Raw genomic sequence first — 23,671 nt, 5'->3', positions numbered from 1 at the left:
AACACGGCCGCTTCTCCTCAATATGTGGGTTTGTGAGAGTGAGGGTACTCCCTACAAGGCTCACTCCCATTAGTTAACAAGGAGTCCTCCCATTTTATGTATTTTTAACTCGATAGGTACGGAAAATTAATTAGGCGATGTGGGTATGTCATGACTGGTTGATTTCTCAGGATTAGGTGAATTGGGTATGGTAGAGTCGGTATACTATGATCATAGGGGATTTAGCAACAATGTTGGAGTGAAGGAATGACAAAACTCTATGATAGATTAATGAGCATTATGAAAATGGTATTGGTAAATTAACGCAAAATGCCCTAAACCTGTCCAGCGTGTCATATATATAATTTATCAACTGAATAATACATAAAAATACTCTTATGATTATGTATAACATCACATTTTAATAAAAAGATGCATGCGTTGAGCTTGTTAGATGTTTTAAGATTAATGGAAGAGGTAGAGAAGGACACCCCCACTTGGGAACTTGGGAGCAGAGAGACGCCACGGTTCAGTGGTTACAGCTATAGGGCCTTCTGTGCTCTCTGCTCAATATATTAAGGGTGGTGATGTAGATGAAGGTTACGCAGGAAAAGTAGGTGATGTGGGTATACTACGTCAACAGGCAGCTGTGCAGTCAACCAGATAGTTTGTTGTTTTAACCTGTCTGACAATTGTTACGTCTGACCAGGAAGACAATAACAAGCTAATGTTAACACATGTGATCTAACGATAGTTTTGCGTTCTTTTGGAAGGGATGGCCGTGGTGTATCATTTATTCTTTCATTCATTCACATATGTACTTCTTTCTTTTATTTATATCTTTCTCATTCATTCACATATGTACTTCTTTCTTTTATCATTTCTTTCATTCATTCACATATACTTCTTGCTATTCATTCATTCATTCATTCATTCATTGTAAGATTTCGACTGATACAGTAAACTGGCTGAAGTACTGTTAAACGCAGCCTAAGTTGCGATGGAGACGAATCAGGTCACTGTGTGCATTGGAGCATGAGGAGGCGCATACTAATTAGTACAAATGGTAAAGAAAACAAGCGAGTGACCTACCCCTGTTGTAGATAATTTCTGGTCTGACAAATAGGAGAATACCTCATAAAACCTCGGACGAAGAAAAGCCGGGACTGGCAAACGGGAATTACTAAAATGGAGACCACACTATTAAAACGAAACATGCTAAACTGGGTAGGTACACTTAAAACTGCTAGGTAGGTACATTTGGCGAATGTCAGTGGAATTGGTAAGACATATTTCAATACAGTTTAAAGATCTCACAACACCGTTTATTAATGTGTCCCAGCATAGTCACTGGAGTTTGGTCACTCTTGATTAGGGCTTTCACAAATAACTTCAACTTCATAGATATAGGTTGAATACCTAAATTCAAAAGAATCTCAAGGCTTAGTATTCTAAGTGTACTGTATATGTTGCTGGAAGTAAAGAGCTTCAACAGCCCATGCTTGCCATAAAAGGCGACTATGCGTGTCGTAAGAGGCGACTAACGGGATGGGGTGGTCAGGCTCGCTGACTTGGTTGACACATGTCATCAGTTCCCAGTTGTGCAGGTCGATGCTCATGCTGTTGATCACTGGATTGTCTGATCCAAACTCGATTATCTAGAAACCGCCGCCATATTGCTGGGATATTACTGAGTGCGACATAAAACTAAACTCACGAAATTACACTGAATTGTCATTAGAATTTCATCTATTTTTAAACCACATGTTTGCAAAATAAAGAAAACGAGCAAACGAAAATATTTTCGTCCACGAGCGAGATTAGTCGAATTAAGACCGGAATGATTTCATTTTTTTGGTCATGATACTTATAAACACACTTTCATTCATATATTTACAACCCCCAAGACAATAAAAAAAACTATGAAAATTTAAGTGGAAGTCCAGATTCTTGTACTTGTTACAAATTAGCAGAATTAAGTCAAAATGAGTTGAATTTTGTGCCATGATACATACAAATGTATCCTCATTCATTTACAACCTCCAAAACACAGGAAAAGATGTATTTTGAGTAAAAGTAATTATTAGGACATATTTTTAAAAATCTTCTTGAACTCGCAAAATTAAGTCAAAATCAGTTGAATTTTGTGTCATGATACTCATAATGGCACTTTCATTCATTTACATCCTCCAAAACATTAGAAAAGATGTATTTGGAGTGAAAAGGAAATATTTTCGCACATGGGCCTAATGTTTTTCGCCCATGGGCGAGATGTTTTTTGAAACTCGGTCTCAATTAGCAGAATTAAGTCATAATGAGTTGGATTTTGTGCCATGATACTTACAAATATATCCTCATTCATTTACAACCTCCAAACCACAGGAAAAGATGTATTTTGAGTGAAGGCAAAACTGTCTTTCTCCCATGGGCGAGAGTTTTCAAAATTGCTCTCATTTAGAGGAATTAAGTCAAAATGAGTTGAAATTTCTGTCATGATACTCATAAATGTACTTTCATTCATTTACACCCTCCAAATATTGGAAAAGATGTGTTTGGGGTAAAAGGAAATATTCTCGCCCATGGGCCAAAATGTTTTTCGCCCATGGGTGAGATTTTGTTAAATAGCTCTAAATTAACGGAATTAATTCAAAATGAGTTGAATTTTGTGACATGATACTTATGAACATACTTTCATCCATTCACAACCTCCAAAACATGGGAAAAGGTGTATTTTGAGTAAAAGTAAATATTCTCACCCATGGGCCAAATGGTTTTCGCCCATGGGCGAGACTTTTTGAAAAATCACTTTTAATTAGCCGAATTATGTCAAACTAAGCTTAATTTCGTGTCAAGACAATAATAAATACACGTTCATTTATTGAAAAACTGCAAAGCCTGGAAAAAAAACATGTAGTTTCAATGAAATTATTTATTCTCGTCCATAGGCCAATATGTTTTTCACCCATGGGCGAGATTTTTTAAAATCGCTGTCAGTTAGCAGAGTCAAGTCACAACAAACTGAAATTTGTGTCATGATACTTATTAACATTTTTTCATTCATTTACAACCTCCAAAACATTTATTCTGGATGAAATTAAACACTTTCGCCCATGGGCCTGCCCATGGGCCTACCCATTGGCCACTGTTCGCCCATGGGCGTGCCCATGGGCGAGCGAGTTTAAATTTTGAGTTTTCGAAAAAATTTTTTTTCATTTTTTCATCCTTAACACATATACATAACAGCTGCCTGTTTAATTTTGCGAAATCCCTTGTGAGAGAGTGGCCACAGTGCTGAGAGTTTCTGGACTTTTGTGAGTCCAGAATTAAATTGTGACGTGTTAAAGTGTTTTTGTATGGTTCTACAATTATACTCAACAGCAAAAGAAACGCAGCTCTGTTTTGGTCACGTTTTTAAATGTAGACATAAACATAGATGCTTACTTTTATGAAATTTCATTTTTTTCTAAATTTCCCTTTTTTCAGTATACTACCGTCGCTTCAATTCACCTACACCACCAACCACTAAATTTCGTTATGCGTTAATTCAATTTGTAAACGTTAAACGACGATCAGGGCTAGAAATGATATTCATCAACCCATAAGAGGCGACTAGCAGAATCGGGTGGTCAGGGTTGCTGACTTGAGCGTGTCATCGTATCCTAATTGCGTAGATCGATTCTATGCCATATTTAGCACAACATGTTTCTTCAAATGTTTTCTGATGTTTGTATCCAGCCAGTGTCAGCTCTTAACCAAAAATTCTTAACTATGTTACAATCATTATCCACAAAACATGGGGTTGAACTTAAGTAAACTTTGTTCGGCCTCTGAGACAGCCTTCCGGAAGATTTGGATACCAGTACACTGCATGTTTCGCAAGGTTGATTCTGAAGGTCTATTTTGTAGTTTTGTAGTTGTCCGGGGGACAGTTAGCTTAGGGTTGAACTTAAGTACCACACACTATGGAATTAAAAAATGTGTACAGAGACGGAAGGTTGGATGATCAAGTTTGTTTACCCTCTGAGACAGTCTTCCGAAGGATTTGGATACCAGTACACTGTAAGTTTCGCAAGGTTGATTCTGAAGGTCTATTTTGTAGTTTTGTAGTTGTCCGGGGGACAGTTAGCTTAGGGTTGAACTTAAGTACCACACACTATGGAATTAAAAAATGTGTACAGAGACGGAAGGTTGGATGATCAAGTTTGTTTACCCTCTGAGACAGTCTTCCGAAGGATTTGGATACCAGTACACTGTAAGTTTCGCAAGGTTGATTCTGAAGGTATACCAGTACACTGTAAGTTTCGCAAGGTTGATTCTGAAGGTCTATTTTGCAGCGAGGGGGCGTGTACCTCGTCCGTCGATGGGGGCGGCAAATGTATGTATCTTCGAAGTAGTCGATTAATGGCTGGAGAACCTCTGGCAGACGACCAACTACTTCCCCGTCTTTAATTGACTGCGTCTTCAAATTACACATTCATAACAGTTAACTCCACCCTGTAACTCTTTCTGATGAACATACAAGAATTCTTCTAAAGCTAACTTGTCCTTCCCTCTCTGACTTGGAATCCACTCCATGATTGTGGAACGACTTGTCCAAGGGGGGCAATTAGCCTAGGGGGCAGTTGTCCAGGTTGTCCAGGGGGCAGTTAGCTTAGACCCGCGAAATGCACACAGAACCGCCCTAACCTTTTCAACAGAAAAAGGATAATAAGCTTGACATGTTCAGTTTGCTCGAACACGTGTTATCATCTGTTTGCAATGAGGAAATAACACATGTCAGTTGCACTGTCTAACCTGTTGTAACATACATCTTACACTGTGACACGTTTAAATATTTCATATGTGCTTCTCTTTCCACAGAGTCCTGAGATCTAACCTGACGATGAAACGCTATCTATTAACATTGATTGAATAGAACGATGTTCCTGACTTGATCAGATAAGGAGGTAAAGAGTCGCAGAAACGTATCCAGGGCATATTAAACTGGCGGCCAGTTGACAACCACTCCATCCAAGGACTGACGTCCAACGTGCTGTGGCTGTATCTGGTCACTGTGTCCTGCTAAATGACGGTAAAATGATATAAGTAGAAGAATGATAATCGGTGATGGTACCCAAAGATATGGATAAATTTACACATTGTTTCCACTGACCATGGTTAGGTCGCCGCCATTTTTTACTTACCTTACCTCTGCCACCTGGTAGGGGCTCAGCTTGGACAGAGAGCACGTGACCACATGTTGACCATAACGATGCCCCATCAAAAGATATAGGTTACTTTAGAGAATGTTTCCATTGACCATGGTTAGGGCGTCGGCCATTTTTGACTGACCTTAGCTCTGCCACCTGGTAGGGGCTCAGCTTGGACAGAGTGCACGTGACCACATGTTAACCATTAAAAGACGTTGACAAACTGAGACATGTCACGTGGTTCGCAACAATTTACATATCGTCGGCGATTGGTTCAAAGTTGCAAGATTGCAGAAGCAGTTGGCTTGATCTACTATAGAAGTGAGATCTTATCTAAAGTTGCTTGCTAAGAATACAGCTATTACTTCAACGGCAAATAGGGTCCCAATCATAAACATCCTCTTATCTGATGAACTGATTTATAGATGAACTTGATGTCCATTCAACCCATGAAGATCCGGGTTAGAACTGGTCTTCAGCAAACCGTGTTTGTCGTAAGAGGTGACTAAAGCGGACAAGTGCGCGTGGTCACACTCGCTGACCTGATTGACTTAAGTCAACGTATCCCATTTGAGTCAATACTCACTTGGTCTGGTACAAACTGGATTATTTACAGAGCGCCTCCGTATGACTGGAAAGGTTGAAACAACAAAAGCACCAAAGATACTAAGTGAACGCAAAATTTCGCAACATAAGTCACCATTTTCAACATACAAACATCCGAGACGCTACATTTATAATACATTTGTACTTATATATATATATATATTGAAAGTGCAGCAGACTCCCATGGCATTGGAAGAGGTCGGAATGCCGTCACAGAGGTTTTGTCAGGAATTGTGCATCTTTTAACTGGCCATTCGTAATGAGATGTTTTAGCAAACCAAACAAGAATGTTTCACGCCACAGATTACAATATTCCACGTCGACTGAACCGAATAGGCAAACCTACAATATAACCATCGATCTCTGCCTTGGGATGAGGTATACATGTGGGAACACTCCTAGATAAATATTATGTCATGACATAATCCTTACTTTCTTTTTAGTTCTCGATTGCACTAAACAAAAACAACAAAATGTGTTTAAAAGGACAATGTGCGAGTTCGTGGCTCACGAAAGATTCAGTTCGACGTTTTCGACTGCATCAAGAGAATGTTCCTCCGCTCTGACATAAATAGTAAATAAATGATACCAAATGTTTGCAAAAAAATGACTGTATCCTGCCACAATGCACGCAAAGGCACGTAAACTGTCCATCTTAAAACACGGTAACATATAGATCAAACTAAAAAGTGAGTATGCCTTGTGGCATACTTTGCTGTCACTGGTGCGCCAGGTCTTCCACACGTCTACCATAAAACATTTGAAAGCGTTTTGGGGGCCTTAAATCGATCAAACACCATTTCAACATGATGTTTTATGTTTTGAAATCACCTTAAATATGCCATAACTTGTTTTAAACCCCCAAAGCTGTGAACTGAAGACCTCTTAATTGTAGACGCCGAAATGGTGCTCGACAAGGAAAGTTGACCATACCCAAAGTGAAATTGTCCCTCGTCAGATATCTCATTGAGATTTTTTGTGTCACTGTGAGTATTTATTCATAGATATACATAGCAAACAGATGATGCGATCTTACTGGCCTCCTCTGTTTCAAGATCTACATTTTATACCACAAATAGCAGCACTCCATTACTGTTACATCGAGTATGTCTATGACTTGTTCATGACATGACCGATTTTTCCAGTGTTTGGCATCATAAACAACCTCCGACCATTGCTTTTGAGCAATGTAGTCGCCTTGTAAGACCGGCGAAGACACCAAACACACACACATGCACACTTTGTTGTAAAACATAAGTTTGATAATACTGTGAAATTTAGACATGTGGATTGCAATGTCAACTTTTGATATATAGAATAGACGTCATCAGTTGGAGAGGTAGCGCCTCTTGTGGTGTTATGCTTGGAATGGATAACTTGCCATACTTCAAACAGTATTTATTGGTTTAAAGACATGACAAGTGACACAGACAACAATCAGGTATACAAGTTCAGCTTTACATTTTAACAGTTGATGGGGACGCTGAAAGCATCTGGATCCGTGATGCCTATTTCATATCCGTTGAAGTAGAGTTCCCTATCTGGACCTGAACAAAAGCAGAATGTTTCATAGTAGTTACAATCCACGTTGAACGGAGCGTGATTTAAAGCAGAACAACAGGATATTCCATTTTGATTGGTCATTCCAATGTTTCTCAAACTTATTTCTGACACAATCAAAACTCAGGGTTTCTGCTTGCATTACCATAGTGGTTGATATTTATTGCAGTCTATTGCAAATCTATTTGTAAACTCGCTTTGATTAAGTCCCGAAAGTAGCAAGAAGGCAATGTTTCATTCCTCTGAAATCGAAATCTGAACATCAGATATACCAGATGATTGTAGACATACTGTCTCACAGTGACCTTATACCGTCGAGTCAGGTGACAGCGGCCCCCTGTTTCTGCATCCAAGTCTACCTTTGTAAAGGATCTACTCACGACTTGCTGCCTGATTGAAGATTCCCAAGTAGGTTAAGACACAGTCAGAGTCGGTTACGCCCATGGTCAGGTTAACAGAGCTGATAGTTAAAAACCAGTTGTCGGACTTCAGCCCGCTTCCCTCAGCGCCTATGTAGCTTGATCCAAGGTCTGTACTGTTGGCTACACAGAAGGAGGTCATTAACATGAGTGAGCCTCAGATGGGGAAAAGATGATAGTCATTCTGATGAGGTCCTGCTCGTGTTTTGAAACAGAACAGTTGACGTCTCATGTGTGCAATGGATGCTAGATATAGAATCTCTTAAGGAACACTTGGTATCCGAACTATGAGAAGGTGATCTATAAACACAATGTCATCCTCTTAATACTTCCGATACCATGCAAACGATTTTCTTATTGTCGAATAATTCTGGTGACTATATATACACCAGAATTATTCGACAATAAGAAAATCGTTTGCATGGTATCGGAAGTATTAAGAGGATGACATATATATATATATGGTTTGGGGCATTTTCTTCATGCAAAACGCATGTTTAAGCTGTCGTCTGCACGGAAAGAGACCACTGAATATGTTTTAGTTGTGTCTCAGTTTGAAATGAGAGAAAAAACGACAGTTATTTAGATGAGGTCTTGTACAATTCCCAATTATTGTGATCTACTTTTTTCAGCTGAAGGTCTGACTTGCCTCTGCATGTGTTTCATGAATGCTTGACGTGGGATAAGATACGTATACATGATATAACAATAAAGACATAATAATCGTCTACATCATTTCGTCTTATTCTGAACTAGACACGTCTTTGACACAGGGCCAGGGGTAAGCTAGGAAAGACTCACCTCTTCGCGAACACCTGGATTTAGCACTTTTTGACCATAGGAATAAAAATATATATAATATACATAAACAAAGACACTTTTGACAATTGAGTCACATACACGGGATGCAGTTTGGCAGGAGGACGTCATTTGGGACGTCTTTGGTACATGTTCCATCGGCCAAGATGGTGTAGCGTTCGTTCTGCAAAACACAAACCAAATATTTTAAACATTGAAACTGTGCTGTGCACAAAACCACAGTGAATCTGATTTGTTGTAACCCTTGACATATGGATTCTGGTTGGGCGATACCTGACAGCATGGTACCTCGAAGGTACCTGAATGGCTGCTAACCACGGCCACGTTTCAATAACCTTTGTGTAACACATATAACCATATCCCTATTGTATCTAACACAGAGAACCATACCTTAGTTACCTGTATGTAGCACGTACACACGTACCTCAATTACAGCAAACTATTGAAATGGTGACCATTTCCATTGTACCTTTTGATACGACGTGACGATTCTGGTTGATTTCTGAGTTAATCCATACACAGTGTATTGGATGCCAGTTACTCCGTTGATCCAGTCGTAGTAGAAGTCAGCATATATCTAAAATATATAACACAAGGCAAATGTGTGTGTGTGTGTGTGTGTGTGTGTGTGTGTGTGTGTGTGTATATATATATATATATATATATCGACATACATGTTCTGAACAATCATTTACCCGTCTACCGTCATAGATTATCTTACACCCTCAGTTAAAAATATCAGTAACATATATATGATATTAAGCATAGCTTTCCTGCACGTTTTGCAGTGTTAAAACGGTAAAAGATCTTTTTTTTTCAACTTGGTTAGACGGTGGCCAAACATTCTTCCTCGTCTAATTATGTACCTGCATTCCAAAAACAACAAGAAAAGAAACCTATAAATTTCAACTCAGATGATAGGGACGATTAGAATGAAATATTTTCTATTTATGAACTACTGCTCTTGATAAAGCTCACGACACTGTTACAGGAGCTGATAACATGTACTATCAATTCCTTACGCACTTATCAGAATCCTGTCTGGAGACTCCTTTACATATTTTTATGATATTTGGACTTCAAGGACATTTCCTTCTTCATGGCGTGATGCTATAGTAGTACCAATACCTAAACCTGGCCGTGATCATACACATTCGTCAAACTATAGACAGATTTCACTATCTAGCTGTGTTTGCAAAACCATGGAACACATGATGAAGAATCGATTTGTCGACTTGTACTTGAAAACACATAACCTTATAACAGATATACTATGCGGTTTTCGTAAAAACCAGAAGTACTGTCAATCACTTAGTGTGTTTGGAATAATTTGTTGAAAACGCTCTGATTAATAAACAATATGCTGTGTCTATCTTTTATGATCTTGAAAGGCCTATGACACTATGAGGAAATATTTCATTTTAAAAGATTTACATGGCTTCGGATTGCGAGTCCGTTTGCTTCAAATCATAGTTAACTTTTTATCTGACAGACAATGGGTTCTGCCCTGTCTGATCACTACAATCAGGATCAAGGTGTCCCACAAGGCAGTATTTTTTCCATGACTTTATTTAATATCAAGATCAAACGTTTATCAAAGGTTTTATATGATTCATTTTATGGATCACTTTTTGTGGATGATTTTAACATTAGCTGTCGCGGTAAAAATATGCATACTATTGAAAAGCAAATGTAGTTGTGTCTAAATGAAATAAGTATATGGTGTTTAGAATGTTTTGTTTGTTTTAGAACATTTCCAAGTCCAAAACAGAGAGCAAGTTTCTAAGTCTTATTTTTAACTTTCACTTGACGTTTTCCCCGCATATTAAATCTCTTAATGCTAAATGCTTGAAGACATTCGACTTGTTTAAAGTTGTTTACAGTTCAAAATGGGGAGGGGATCAAACTACCCTACTTCACTTATACAGATCACCCCTTGGCTCCAAACTTGATCATGGCTTCAGCTTATATGGTGGAGCCTGTCACAACAACCTTAAAATGTTAAATTCTTTCGACCACCAAGGTCTAAAACTTTGTCTTGAATCGTTCAGAGCTTCTCATGTTGACAGTCTCTACGTCGCGGCAGATGAGCCATATCTTACACAACGACGTATAAAGTTATCTTTACAATATACAACAAAACTTCATTCTAACGAATCTAACATTGCATTTAATTGTGTCTTCGGTGCTGTCTACGAGGATTTATATAACAAGAAACTTTCACTTGTACAACCTCTTGGAATTAAACCTTTCATTTCTACTGGGCAATCTCCTCCCCATCTTCTTTCTTCGATTGATTAGGCACCATTTGCAAGATGACACAGATTTGCAGATAACACTGACCGTGTTATATATATATACAGTGTTCCCAGAAATTATTGATAAAATCTTGTTTTTTTTTTGCTAATGATGCTAAGATTGGAAAAAGGGCTTTCACTATGCACTAAGCATACTAAATAAGGGAGACAACTCTTGAAGGCTTAGAAGGCAGCTCATTACGTCAAGAGTTATCTCCCTTGTCTGAGCAGACGGCTTCCTGTGTTGACATGGCATAATTTACAGCAAGAGAGAAAAGAAAGCTCATTCTAGATGATTTTGAAAGGGGTGAGGCTGATGCTAAAGTGTTAGCTTGTAGACATGGTATTCCTCTGTCTACAGTATACAGAACTTTGAAGAATATTCAAACAGGAACCGGGATAGAGCACAAAGCAGGGGCAGGTCGGCCTAGGAAATTCAGTGTTGTGGATCGCCGAAGACTTGGGCAGATTGTGAGTAGGGGCAAATTGAAAAGTGTTGAGAACATCAGAAATGAAATGATTAGCAGAGGAAGTCCTCAGGTATGCAATGAAACAGTTAGGCAGGAATTACAGAGACTTAATTGGGTGAAAAAACGTGGAATTCCCTCGCCGTTGATGAAAGATGCACAAAAGGAAAAACGTTTAAACTGGTGTCGGGCTCGTGAAAATCAAGACTGGGATAATGTTTTCTTTTCGGATGAAAGTTCTGTTTGGCATTTCCCTAATTGTGTGAAAATTTGGACCAAAGATACTGTCAAACCTATCTACCAGCGACCAAAACATAGCCCGAAGTTTCACATGTGGGGTGGCATATCGGCTCGCGGAGTGACGCCATTGTGTGTTTTCACGGGAAACTTGACAAAAGAAAGATACGTTGACATTCTAAATGGTCACCTTCCGACAGCACAAACATTGTATGAAGATGATTGGATTTTCCAGCATGATAATGACCCAAAACACACTGCGAGCTACACAAAACAGTGGTTGTCGGGCGAAAATGTTCAAGTTTTAGACTGGCCCAGTTACAGCCCAGACCTAAACCCAATTGAGAATGTGTGGGGAGTCATGAAGGACAGAATAAATCAAAAGGGACTGAGAAATATTGAAGATATGAAGGCCGAGGTGGTCCAATATTGGGATACCCTGTCACACGATTACCTACAAACTTTGATGGGTAGTGTGCCTAGGCGTATTCAGGCATGCATTGCTGAGCGAGGAGGTCTAACAAAGTACTAAAACAAGACTGAGACTGTAAAAGGATGATGTTTTAACATGTTTATGTAAGTAAAACGCCAGATGTTAATAAACGTAATGAGTTACATGACGCAACATGATTCTCAATAATTTCTGGGAATACTATATATATATATATATATATATATATATATACACACACACACACACATCTATCTATCTATCTATATCTATATCTATCTATCTATCTATCTATCTATGTATCTATCTATCTATCTATCTATCTATCTATCTCTATCTATCTATCTATCTATCTATCTATCTCTATATAAAACACCCAAAATATAAACAATACATAATCTTCCTTTGTTCCTTTGTCTCCAGGCTATTACAAATCTTTGAAATTGAGATTTATAATGTTATTGCTGCGTCGAATACAACATCGTCCTCTGTTGGTTACGTCAGGGAACATAATGACCGATTTTGCTGCAGCACTCAACAAATCTGTGGCCCCCACTTCTTAACCCATAATCTAATTACAAAGCAAGCATCAGAACTTACATCCGTGATGTTATATACAGAAGAAGTAGGTCACCCTGGGTAAATATTGATATATGGTTTGTAAATAGACAAATATTTTATAATTGATAGATTAATAACTGCGATTGTTAAAATTATTGTCCTCCTGTGAGGGCACGTACATCCAATGTATACCAGTATTTATAGTATCATTTTAAATCGAAGCATATATTTTATTTTGATTCGTGGCTAGAATATCTAAATTTGGATGGTATGAATCCAACTAGGGTCCATGCAGGAAGCAAATGTAACGGTAAGTGCCCATAGTCCCCAGTAAGGCGATCTACCTTCAGTCTATAACCTATTTTCATATTGCAATGCCACCTGTTGTAAACTGTTTTGAGTTAATTACAAGTTTAGTTTTAAATTCATTTCTGTGGTAATCTAGTTAGTTTACTGTCCTTCGTTGACGGGGATTTCATAATTTACCATTAATCACTATGTATACCAATTACTTGTTTTGTCACGATGTGGCTGAACTATCGCCAATGTCACTCACTGTCTATGGTGAACGTGATATTTTGTACTTACGTTATTTCCTTGGTAGGGAGCGCGAACATCAAGCACTTTGGCCGACCAAGCGTTTACCATGCAGCAAGGTGTAGGTTGAGCCTTGACGACCGCCAGGCAGGACAGAGTGATCAGAAGCAGCAGCAGCATGATGGACGTCAGACGTTGGATGGAATGGTGGTGATCAACTGCCCGCCAGTGTTAAAGGCATTGGCTACGTTTCGGCGACTGTATACATCCTTATCTGCTACTCAGTGTTAACAGATTTCAGTGTCTCGATAAGTGACAGAACTGTGAGGAGAGTGAAACATATTGTAAAACTTCAGATGTATGCCACGTCAGTTAGACAGTGCCGCCAACACATAACGGTTCCTCATTTCAAACACACGGCAATATTTGTGCGAGCAAACGGACCACTTTAAGCTTATCTGTTCTCTGCGGCATTATGTTTTCACGTTCCTTGCGATTCAGTGCATATTTCGCAATAAGAATCTACATTGTGAAAGATGAGACTTGCTGAGGTGCGTCTGCCCTTTGGACGACATTGCTTCTGTTTCGCCTTTTTATTACAGATAGAGGTTACGCGTGGGCATCTCGAACTGGTCATTACTGAGACACTATCTTTGGACATCGTTCTTAATATGCTTTTATTTGTGCATCTTCTGAAATCAAGCGCGACGGTCAATGTTTCGCACACTGGCGCAGCCACATGTTTACTGACATCTTTGAGAGGCATTTTAGAAGTTATAAAGATGAAGAAAAACTATCCATAGAACCTATGAGGTTCTATGGATAGTCAGCTTCTTCCATCACCTTATCTCAACACCGGAAACAGTCAATGTAACAAAGAAGTTCACTACAAACAGAACGTGGTTTTCCTTGTTTATTGACGGATTTATTGTTGAAGATTGACATCATTAGCCCACGCATTCTAATTTCAACTTACCATCATGAGTTATGTTCTCTATTGTAAAGCCACCTCTTACCATTACACTTACACACTGAAACGATGGTGCTTAATGATGCAGCAGTCTGTAAAACGTTCTATACCACTTGCCGCATGTACCCTCTTGCACGATCAGAGTTGTCAGTATGACACCACAACTTGTCAAGCGCGGGCACAGTCTAGTATTCTGAACCTTACATCCTGTGTAGACAGAGCTCAGCGTGACTGACGGTGACGTAGAAGTAAAACCGGAAGTATGTCTGGGCTCCGAGTCGGATGTTGTTCTCCATAAGCTACTGACACTGACTGGTTTCATGCCAGAACTTGCCAACCTGTTGTTATGTACGTATGGTCACCCTGGTTAGTAATTGAACATAGATTGAGCTTTTCCATGCAATGTGTCGTGCCATACAAGTTTGAAAAACCCCCAACAAAGTTGACAGAAATGAACGTTGCTGTTTTATGTCTTAAATCCCCGAAGAGATGTAAATAGTCGCAAAGATGAACGACGTGGCTGGTGTCAGTTTTTCACCGCGTCTGCATGAGATCAGCGTTAGTGTGGTCCTGTGCGTATATACGTTATATGCACAGAAACTGTTTGATACAAATGGAATTTGCACCATATTGATTTGATGACAAAATCAAGATTTCCCTCCATACTTGCAGTTTAAGGCTGATAAGAGACATGTTCATTTTTGTCATCTTTTCAACTTTGTATGGCATGACACACTGCAGGGAAAAACACGATCCATGTTCCATGGCTACTACATATACAGTTAGGACCGTCTCCACGTTTGAAGAAACACCTCGATCCCTAATTTGTCACCAATATAAGCAGTTAGTTCACGAAAAAACCCACCAATTTGTGAAATGCCGCAGGCAGCAACGCCTTTGACGTAATTTGGCATGACACGACCAGAGGATCGAACTACTAATCTTTCGACACACTATCTCCTAGACCTTAGCAACTTTCAGCATTCGATAGATTATCGGAACAGTTCCATAAACGACCACGACTATAAATGTCAGATAATGTATTTTAGTTCTAGATAAACATGTATTTAATCTTGACAGAGATAGATTCTCGCGTTTATGCACATACCCAACGCTATCTAGACCGCAGATCACAAGGTCGCATTAAACTGAGATATGGCAAAAGTATTAGATGGGAATTTCTAACAACAGAACTTAAAACATACACTATTAATGTCTAGTCATTCTAGAGAAGCATAATTTTAGTATGAAACTTCAGCCCAAGCTATAAACAACTGTATGTAAATAGATCAAGTCGATGTTTATCGGGAAAATACATGCAGTGAAATAAACTATAAACATACATATAACACGAAACAGGAAACTAAACGTCCTCAAAGAACACACGTGAATGCGTTGGTGTTTCTGGCACGATGCACAGAGACATAGGTTCTATGTGTGACAACACACAATGCATGATTGTTGAGGTAACAGGTGGTTAGTTAGTAGGGCATTGTGTTTAGCTGTGAACAGTACTTGCTGAAAATCAGCTTCGATAAAACGAGAATGGCGCAAGACAAAGTCATATAACAGTGAACAGTCACATAACACGAAACAGGAAACTGAATGTCCTTGAAGGACACATGTGATTGCGTTCGTGTTTCTTGGGAGCATGATGCTCAGAGACATAGGTTCTGAATGAGACGGCATTATCGTTACTTGAACATATGGTTAGAAGGGTACTTTCGTTTACCCGTGAATAATACGTGTTGAAATTGAACTTCGGACAAACAGGAATGGCACAAGACGAAGTTACCCAAAAACATGTCCACAAAATCACAATGATGTCTCTTTGAAGCCGATATCTTCTGAACGACTTCACTCCTTGCAACAATCCGGTCTGCCACATGTGACATCACGTCAACAAGACAACCATATTTGATTGATGCATAGACGGATCCTACCATAACAACAGACCATCAGACCACAATAACGTCTTTTTGACGTCGATATCTAATGACGTACAACGATCTACCACTTGTGACTTCACGTCAACAAGACAACCATATTCGATTGGTACATACACGTATTATTCCACAATAGCTTGTTGGCAAATCCTGATTTGAAACCAGTCAGTGACCGAACTTTATGGAGCTGAACAACATCAGGCCCGGCGTCCAGATATACTTCCACTTTTACCTTTACGTCACCGTCAGGCATCATATATCATATTTGGGATTTCACTGTCTCAGTAAAGTACAAATTCTAGTACTTTTTTGGTTGAGTCCCATCCGGGATTCGAACCCGCACCCTCAGAGTCAGGCACCTAATCGCCAGCACACAAAGTCTGAGGGTGCGCGTTCGAATCCCGGATGGGACTCAACCCAAAAGTATTAGAATTTGTACTTTACTGAGCAAGTGAAGTCCCAAATATGACATATGTTGCATCGGACCACTTTCTAAATGGCATCGTGTAATCACCGTCAGACGTGCCGAGCTCTATGTACAGAGGATATAAGCTTCAGAATGCTACACTAAATAAGGACAATGGTGACCATGGTGAGTCCAGGCGTCATCTTGACAACTCCGATCGTGCAAGAGGTGTACATGAGGCAAGAGGTGCTGAGGAACTTTTTACAGATGGTTGCGTTACTCAAGCCGTCGTTTTCGGGGTGGAAGTGTAATGGTAAGAAGTAGCTTTACAATCTATCATAGAACACAATTCATAATGGTCAGTTGAAGTTAGAATGCGTGGGCAACTGATGTTAATCTTCAATAACCAGTCGTTTCAAAAAACGAATTGGCTGTGAGCATTTGCGACTTTGTGAATCCTGATTTCATATTGACAACTGTGGAGTCCCGGAGAACCTATCAGCGTCGGTAGCGTTCCCATGCATCGTCGGTTTCAGGATGAAAGTGTAACGGTATGTGGTGGTCAGCTGACATTAGAATGCATAGGGGACAGATACTAATCGTGGCCGTCGACTCTGATTTTAGAACACCTGCCCAGAAAAATGTACATCATGGACAGTGTCTAATAATAATGGCTCAATACTGATACGTTCGTGATATCCACACGTGTAACCCTGCACAATTGAAGCAATGCAAAATCAGAGCCGGATACAGCTTTTGGAGAAAGGGGGTTGGGGTTGGGGTTGGGCGGGCTGGTGCACACTCTTGAGAAAGACGGAGCGCACACTTCATTTTCACCCGTTTTCAGTGGTCATTCAATAAGCATCTCTGGAACCGCCTATGGAAATACATAATGAATGTACTAAGGGTGGATCGTGAAACCGTGTCTCCTTCTGGGAGAGAGACAGATTATGTAAGGATATTATCAAATTTCCTTGACCTCTTAAAAACAATATCATCCAAAGGACAGACTTACCTCAGTTTCGCAAGGTTGTGTCTTATTGCGAAATCTGCACTAAATCGATGTACACGAATAAAACCGTAGAAAATGATAAGCTTAATATGGTCCGTTTGCTCGAACAAATCATGTCATGTGTTTGCAATGAAGAACTGATATATGTTGGCTGCACTGTTTAATCTGAGGTGACATTCTTCTGAAGGTTTTCACACGTCCACAGATTTCAATATGTTGCACTTTCCACACAGTTCTGTGAACTAACGTGACAGTGAAACGGTATCTATTCACATTGGTTGGATAGAACACTGTTCCTAATTTCATCATATAAGGATGTATACAGTCGCCGAAACGTATCCACTGCTAATAAAACTGGCGGTCAGTGGATCACCACCATTCCATTGAAAAGTCTGTCGTCAAACATGGTGTTGCTGCTTCTGGTCACGCTGTCCTGCCTAGCGGCTGTTAAGGGTCAACCTACACCTTGCTGTATGCAAACCGCTTGGTCAGCCAAAGTGTTTGACCCTCGCGGACCCTACCAAGGAAATAACGTAAGTATAAAATATCGCTTTTATCGCAGCGACATGTTTGTGACAATAAATTTTATTTTATGTAAACATAAGAGATAGTGTAACCTCAACGGTGGACTCGAGGACCCAAAAATAGCAATAATAGTGGAAGAAATTCGCTTGTTTTCTAACGCTGCACTTAGTAATATGACAACCCGGCTGTCTGTCTGTAAATAATTGAGTTCAGTGAGCAACGATCTACGCAGTAGTAGTAGTAATAGTAGTAGTAGTAGTAGTAGTAGTAGTAGTAGTAGTAGTAGTAGTAGTAGTAGTAGTAGTAGTAGTTGTAGTATCCCTCATAATATGTCAAAAGTAGTTATATTTCAATACCTTTCAGATATTTTCAAATCCAAAAGAAAACGAAAGTAATAATTGTAATATATGGACTATATTGCCAGCCCCCTCACTACCCCCTTTGGTCAGTACCATTCCTGGTGTAGGTATATGGCACTACTTGTACCATGCTTGTTGGTCAGTAAACATGTGACTTAACCTGCTCTCCAGTTCTCTGTGCATACAATACAGAATTCCAGGATCATACAAGGTACCAATACATGAAGAATCATTACAATAATATCTGGAAAATACCTGCTCTAAATGTTCACATTGAAAATCTCCCTTCCCCAACATTGAAAAACATTGTCTGCAAAATCATTGGTCTTGTATATTATATATTTTAGATAAATGCTGACTTCTACTACGACTATGACAAAGCAGCTACTGCCATCCAGTACACCGTGTATGGAACACCGGTAACTCAGAAGTCAACCAAGATTGTCACGGCCTATCTACAGGTAGCACCATTCATTTGTAGATTGGAAACCAGTCACCAGTTCCACAGCTAGTATTCATTGAGACATGATTCAACCGTTAACTAGCGCTCTTTGTCTTGTGAACAGAACGTTTGTCCAGCGGGGGAAGTCGAGTTTCGATTCCCGCATTAATTATACAAAAAACGTTTAAATATGGTATTTGTTGTAAATATCCTGATAGCAGGCAGCGATATATACAGAAGTGTCGACAAGTTGCTGCACTTGCATCAGTGATCTCACCTCTCCTCACCTCAACTAACGTCACCTTTCTGTGAACAGATTATCTGGGTATGGTTCAACCGGATACCTTCATTAAAGCTGGGTTTCCTCTGGTAATTCCTGCTCATCTGGGAATGATCGTACTTTGTACACATATGTAATTGTCATGTGGTCCTACGCGTTACACACATCCAATTGAGGTGTAAATCTACGTGTTGTATACAGGTATTTCAGATACGGTTCTATGTCTTATTTACGCTTAGGTAATTGAAGCACGGTTCTCCGTGTTACCAGCAGGCAACTGGGGTATGGTTTGGTATGTAACATGCAGGTAACTGAGATAGCTCCTCCTGGTAATTGAGGTGTGGTTTTACGTGTTACACACAGATAACTGACGTATGGTTTGGTGTGCAACACGCATAAGCAGGTAATTGAAGTAAGGTTCTGCTTGTTACATAAAATTAATTAAAGTATGACTCTACGTATATCATACAGATAATTAAGGTATGGTTCTGCGTGTTACATACAGGTAATTGATGTATGCACCTATGTGTTACACCGCATCCGTGGTGTAACGGTTAGAGTGCCCTCCTGGAGGGCGGGTTCGATTCTCGACCGCGTCATACCAAAAGACGTTAAAATATTGATACCTGCTGGTCGCTGATTGGCGCACGGCATGAATGAGTACAACAAATACTGGTCGGCTCAGAGTCAGTATAATGTGTCAGTATAATGTGTCAGTATAATGTGTCTGAGTGGGATATTTATGCTTAACTGCGGCATAGTATGTCAGTAGGCTAGCACTATAAAACTAGCGCAAGTCGGGATTAGTACTAACAGCCACACATACACATGCCTGCACGTCGTCTCATGAGCGAAATATATTTCACTGTGAGACTAAACATCACCCCATCTCACCTCACCTCACCTCTCCTCACTTCAACTTCGACGTGTTACATACGTGCTGCATGCAGTACACACTGCAGGACCTTTTTATGTATACTCACACGCATAAGAAACGCAAGTGCTTTTTCTCTCATCTAAACAGGAAACAAAGTCTGAACCCTAAAGTGATATGAGTTTTTGACATATATTGAAGCCTGGTGGTGTTATGAAAAAATATGTTGCGTTTAGGAAGGAAAGAGTAAAACACATCATAAGAAGGAATCACCAAAATGCAGCATACCAATGAACATGAGGAATCATGCACACGCCTTGTGAAATCGAACATGCAGGAACTGTCACCTCCATTTGCTGAACAATGCCACGTTTAAGTCAGACTGAAAGAAACCAGGCTATCGGAAGCTGGAGTGTTTCTCCAAAATGTATCCAGTCATTTCGACATAAACATAACGATCTACCGTCTCCAGCATGGATACACGACTACAGAGACCATAGATGACCGTCCTCGGAGCAGTCGTCCATGGATCACCACCCCTAGACAAGATCGACACATTTCCAGTCAACACCAGCGAGATCAGTTTTGGTCAACCCCTACACCTTTCGAAAACATAATAATGTCATCAGTCTCAGGTCTTCGCTCAGGTTTTATCTATCTGAACCTGTTTGTATTTCTTGTATTTACTATAAACAATTACAGGCATATATTCGTCATACTTGACTTGCGTTACTTTTGCTTGTGAGTATATATTTGGATTTTGCAGAATGCACGCTACACTATCACGGGCAATGGAACATGCACCAAGGACGTGCCAACAGACGTGCTTCTGCCAAAGTGCATCCCGAGTACGTCCGTCAGGGTGGAAAGAGATCATGAAATTTTCAGAATTGTTTTGTGTAGTCTCGTTCCCATAAACACAAGACCAAAAGTCGGATTTTAAATATTTTCTTTTTAAACAAAGTCATATATTTCTTTGAGGGGCATTTTATAAGTTGGGAAGTACAATGAAAAGCCATTAATAACAACGTCATCTATTGCGCTAGCACAACGTTTCGATACTGATTCTGATCAACTAAAGTCTCGGGCAAAACCTGCAGTATTATGCAAGCTAGCACGTCTTATTATCTCGCGTTCCTTTCAGCAGTATCAGTTACGCGTTGTGTGCACTCTTGGCAAATGTTGTGAGGTCTTTGTTTAGACGGATTAAAAGGTAGACTATCGACATCGTTAGTGTCATTACAGAATTGTCCTCTATCAATTGTAAATGCTTATTTCTGCGTAGACGACAGTGAAGACATTGGCTCAAGCTACATCGGCATTCAAGCAAGTGGGATGAAATCCAACAACTGGGTGGTTGTCAAAGACTCCATCAACATAACCATGAGCGTCACCGATCCTGACTGTGTTTTAACCTACTTGGGAATCACCAACCCAGCAGATAGTCGTGAGTAGATCCTTTACAAAGATCGACTTGGGCGCAGACGTCCAGGAGGTAATGTCCCGATTTCGATCTCTAAGGAATGAAACATTGCCTTTGTGTTGCTTCGAGAGGGAAAAGCAATCTGCGTTTTCAGTATAAAATGAGGTTAACAGTAGATTTACCATAGACTGCAATAAATATTAGCCATCACGGTAATGGAAATATCAAACCATAAATGTCGCAAAATCAAAATATCAAAATCGTTTAAGCAATCAAAATCAGGTATCTTTAAAATCTGTGTTACCATATAGAATGGACTTGTTTGGCATTAAATTATTCTCTGCACAACATGCATTGCAATTATTATGAAACATTCTGCTTTTAAACAGCTACAGATACGGAACTATACTTCAATGGATTTAAAACAGGCATCACGGATCCAGATGCTTTTGACGTCCCCATCTCTTGTCAATAAGGGCAGCAGCACTTCATCTTGTCTGTTGAACTTCACGAAATATACAAATAATAGAAATCCATAAAAACTATTTAAAATTATGGCAGGTTCTGTTTTTAATTACAAGCACAAAATCACAGGAGGCTCTGCCCCTTCTTGCAGTAGCATGCATCATGTATGTATGTATGTATGTATGTGTGTGTGTGTGTGTGTGTGTGTGTGTGTGTGTGTGTGTGTGTGTGTGTGTGCGTGTGTGTGTGTGTGTGTGTGTGTGCGTGCGTGCGTGTATGGACGCACGCACAAGCACACAAAAGCATCTTTTCTATCATGAGTGTGGCGTCTTTTAGTTTTTGTAACACGAAGAACACGGCAACAAAGTATGCCCGATGCTGTTCTATATTTTTCATTTGATATATATGTTCCCATGCTTTAAGGTGGACAACTGACTTACATTTCCTTTGGATTGTGGCGCATGGGACAAGACAGGCAACTTTTGTTTGCAAACATTTTGAATTATTCAATAGCAATAGCACAACTGAGTCGACTCTCCATGTGAAGGGCAATGCCATGCATTTGGAATATATGGCGTCCTATTTCACACATTTCTGTAGCTTGTGTTGTTAAAACCGAGAACGGAAAAGGACGTATGGATTATCGTCATCACATAATGTCTGTAGTGTGTCAGCAGGAATATCAAGTCATCACAGTGGACAATATATAGCTTGAATATTGTGATCTGTGGCATTAAGACATTCGTGTTTGGTGTGGCAAAACATCTAATTATGATTGGCAAGTTAAAGCTTTTACTGCACAGTGACTATCCACGGTAGATATACACATATGTATTCAGTCGTAAATCTCAAACATAACGACCGAGTTCAAACTGATCAAGCCAGAACGATTCTGAGATGAATTGGTCCTAAATGTGTATTGAGGACGATAAACTGACCCTAAAAATTCCCTTTCTGTTGCAAATGAAGGGCGTAAAAATTGTTAAAATATTCGAATGACTGGGGATTGTGCCGAGTTCAAATGACTGGGGATTGTGCCGAGTTCGAATGACAGTGTTTGTCTTTCTCGGTTAACAATGGTTTTATGTGGAAACATGAATGTGAGCTTACAGTGAGGCATTATTCACAGTGTACAGCCAAACAGAAAGAAACATGTTAATAGGATATGATCCACTGGAACGGCAACAACATGATCCAAGCTGAAGAGTACTTAGATTCAATTCTCAATTTGTTCTGATTGTATAATGCACATTGTCTGTCTCAGTGCCATTGGAAATGTGAGGCCGGTAGAGATCCAAGCACTCCCGATGCATAAAGGCCAATAAATGTCCCGCTAGCCTCTCTCTCTCTCTCTCTTCCTCTCTGTAAGTGCGTGCGTGTGTGTGTGTGTGTGTGTGTGTGTGTATGTGTGTGTGAGTGTGTGTGCGTGCGCGCGCATTAGCAGAACATAACTCCATATTCAAAGACAGTCACCGACAGTCAATTTTGTGGGCCTCCCTAGTGCTCAATGCCATATCCATTTGCAATAGTTTTCAAAACACGATGACCAGTGGACAAAGCGGTGCCTGTTCTACTTGAAATCACTTAAGCTGATCTGATGTCCTTGTTATAATACTCTAAAATGAACCTCCTCTTCTCAGAATCATCCATACCGTGGATCAACGAAAAAGTCTGCTAACAAGTAAATAGAGGGGGATATATATCCATCTATAATTTGTAACTAACAACGGTGACCATGGATAAAGTTACATCTCTGTCTCCGAATAATCTGAACAAGTCAGATATTTACCGAGTAAACGATTTGTGGAATGCAACAGGCAGTACCACATTTGAGGTAATTAGCCATG

General features: G+C 39.8%; 2 protein-coding genes across 2 annotated transcripts; one reads left to right on the top strand and one right to left on the bottom strand.

Moving 5' to 3' along the window:
* Positions 1–7,157: 7,157 nt before the first annotated feature.
* LOC137298973 (uncharacterized) lies at positions 7,158–13,382 on the bottom strand. The gene is made up of 5 exons (XM_067831401.1): positions 13,174–13,382; positions 9,042–9,149; positions 8,654–8,735; positions 7,715–7,876; positions 7,158–7,321 (listed from the first exon to the last, which is right to left on the bottom strand). The coding sequence occupies exons 1-5, from the start codon at positions 13,300–13,302 to the stop codon at positions 7,239–7,241; spliced, it is 564 nt and encodes a 187-aa protein (XP_067687502.1). The 5' UTR covers positions 13,303–13,382; the 3' UTR covers positions 7,158–7,238.
* A 4,457-nt stretch (positions 13,383–17,839) lies between these two features.
* LOC137299093 (uncharacterized) lies at positions 17,840–21,914 on the top strand. The gene is made up of 5 exons (XM_067831592.1): positions 17,840–17,989; positions 18,688–18,801; positions 20,703–20,784; positions 21,222–21,383; positions 21,749–21,914. The coding sequence occupies exons 1-5, from the start codon at positions 17,861–17,863 to the stop codon at positions 21,832–21,834; spliced, it is 573 nt and encodes a 190-aa protein (XP_067687693.1). The 5' UTR covers positions 17,840–17,860; the 3' UTR covers positions 21,835–21,914.
* Positions 21,915–23,671: the final 1,757 nt, after the last annotated feature.

This window comes from Haliotis asinina, chromosome 10 (genome assembly GCF_037392515.1).
Source record: "Haliotis asinina isolate JCU_RB_2024 chromosome 10, JCU_Hal_asi_v2, whole genome shotgun sequence".
NCBI classification, from domain to species: domain Eukaryota; kingdom Metazoa; phylum Mollusca; class Gastropoda; order Lepetellida; family Haliotidae; genus Haliotis; species Haliotis asinina.
This window is presented reverse-complemented; position numbering and strand designations above follow the sequence as displayed.

Coding starts and splice junctions, on each gene's coding strand:
- LOC137298973 (XM_067831401.1), bottom strand. CDS start 13,302: ATGCTGCTGCTGCTTCTGATCACTCTGTCCTGCCTGGCGGTCGTCAAG. Junction 9,150..13,173: donor CTCCCTACCAAGGAAATAAC/GTAAGTACAAAA, acceptor TATATATTTTAG/ATATATGCTGACTTCTACTA. Junction 7,322..7,714: donor CTTCAATCAGGCAGCAAGTC/GTGAGTAGATCC, acceptor GCTTTTGTTCAG/GTCCAGATAGGGAACTCTAC.
- LOC137299093 (XM_067831592.1), top strand. CDS start 17,861: ATGGTGTTGCTGCTTCTGGTCACGCTGTCCTGCCTAGCGGCTGTTAAG. Junction 17,990..18,687: donor GACCCTACCAAGGAAATAAC/GTAAGTATAAAA, acceptor TATATATTTTAG/ATAAATGCTGACTTCTACTA. Junction 18,802..20,702: donor TTGTCACGGCCTATCTACAG/GTAGCACCATTC, acceptor TGGATTTTGCAG/AATGCACGCTACACTATCAC.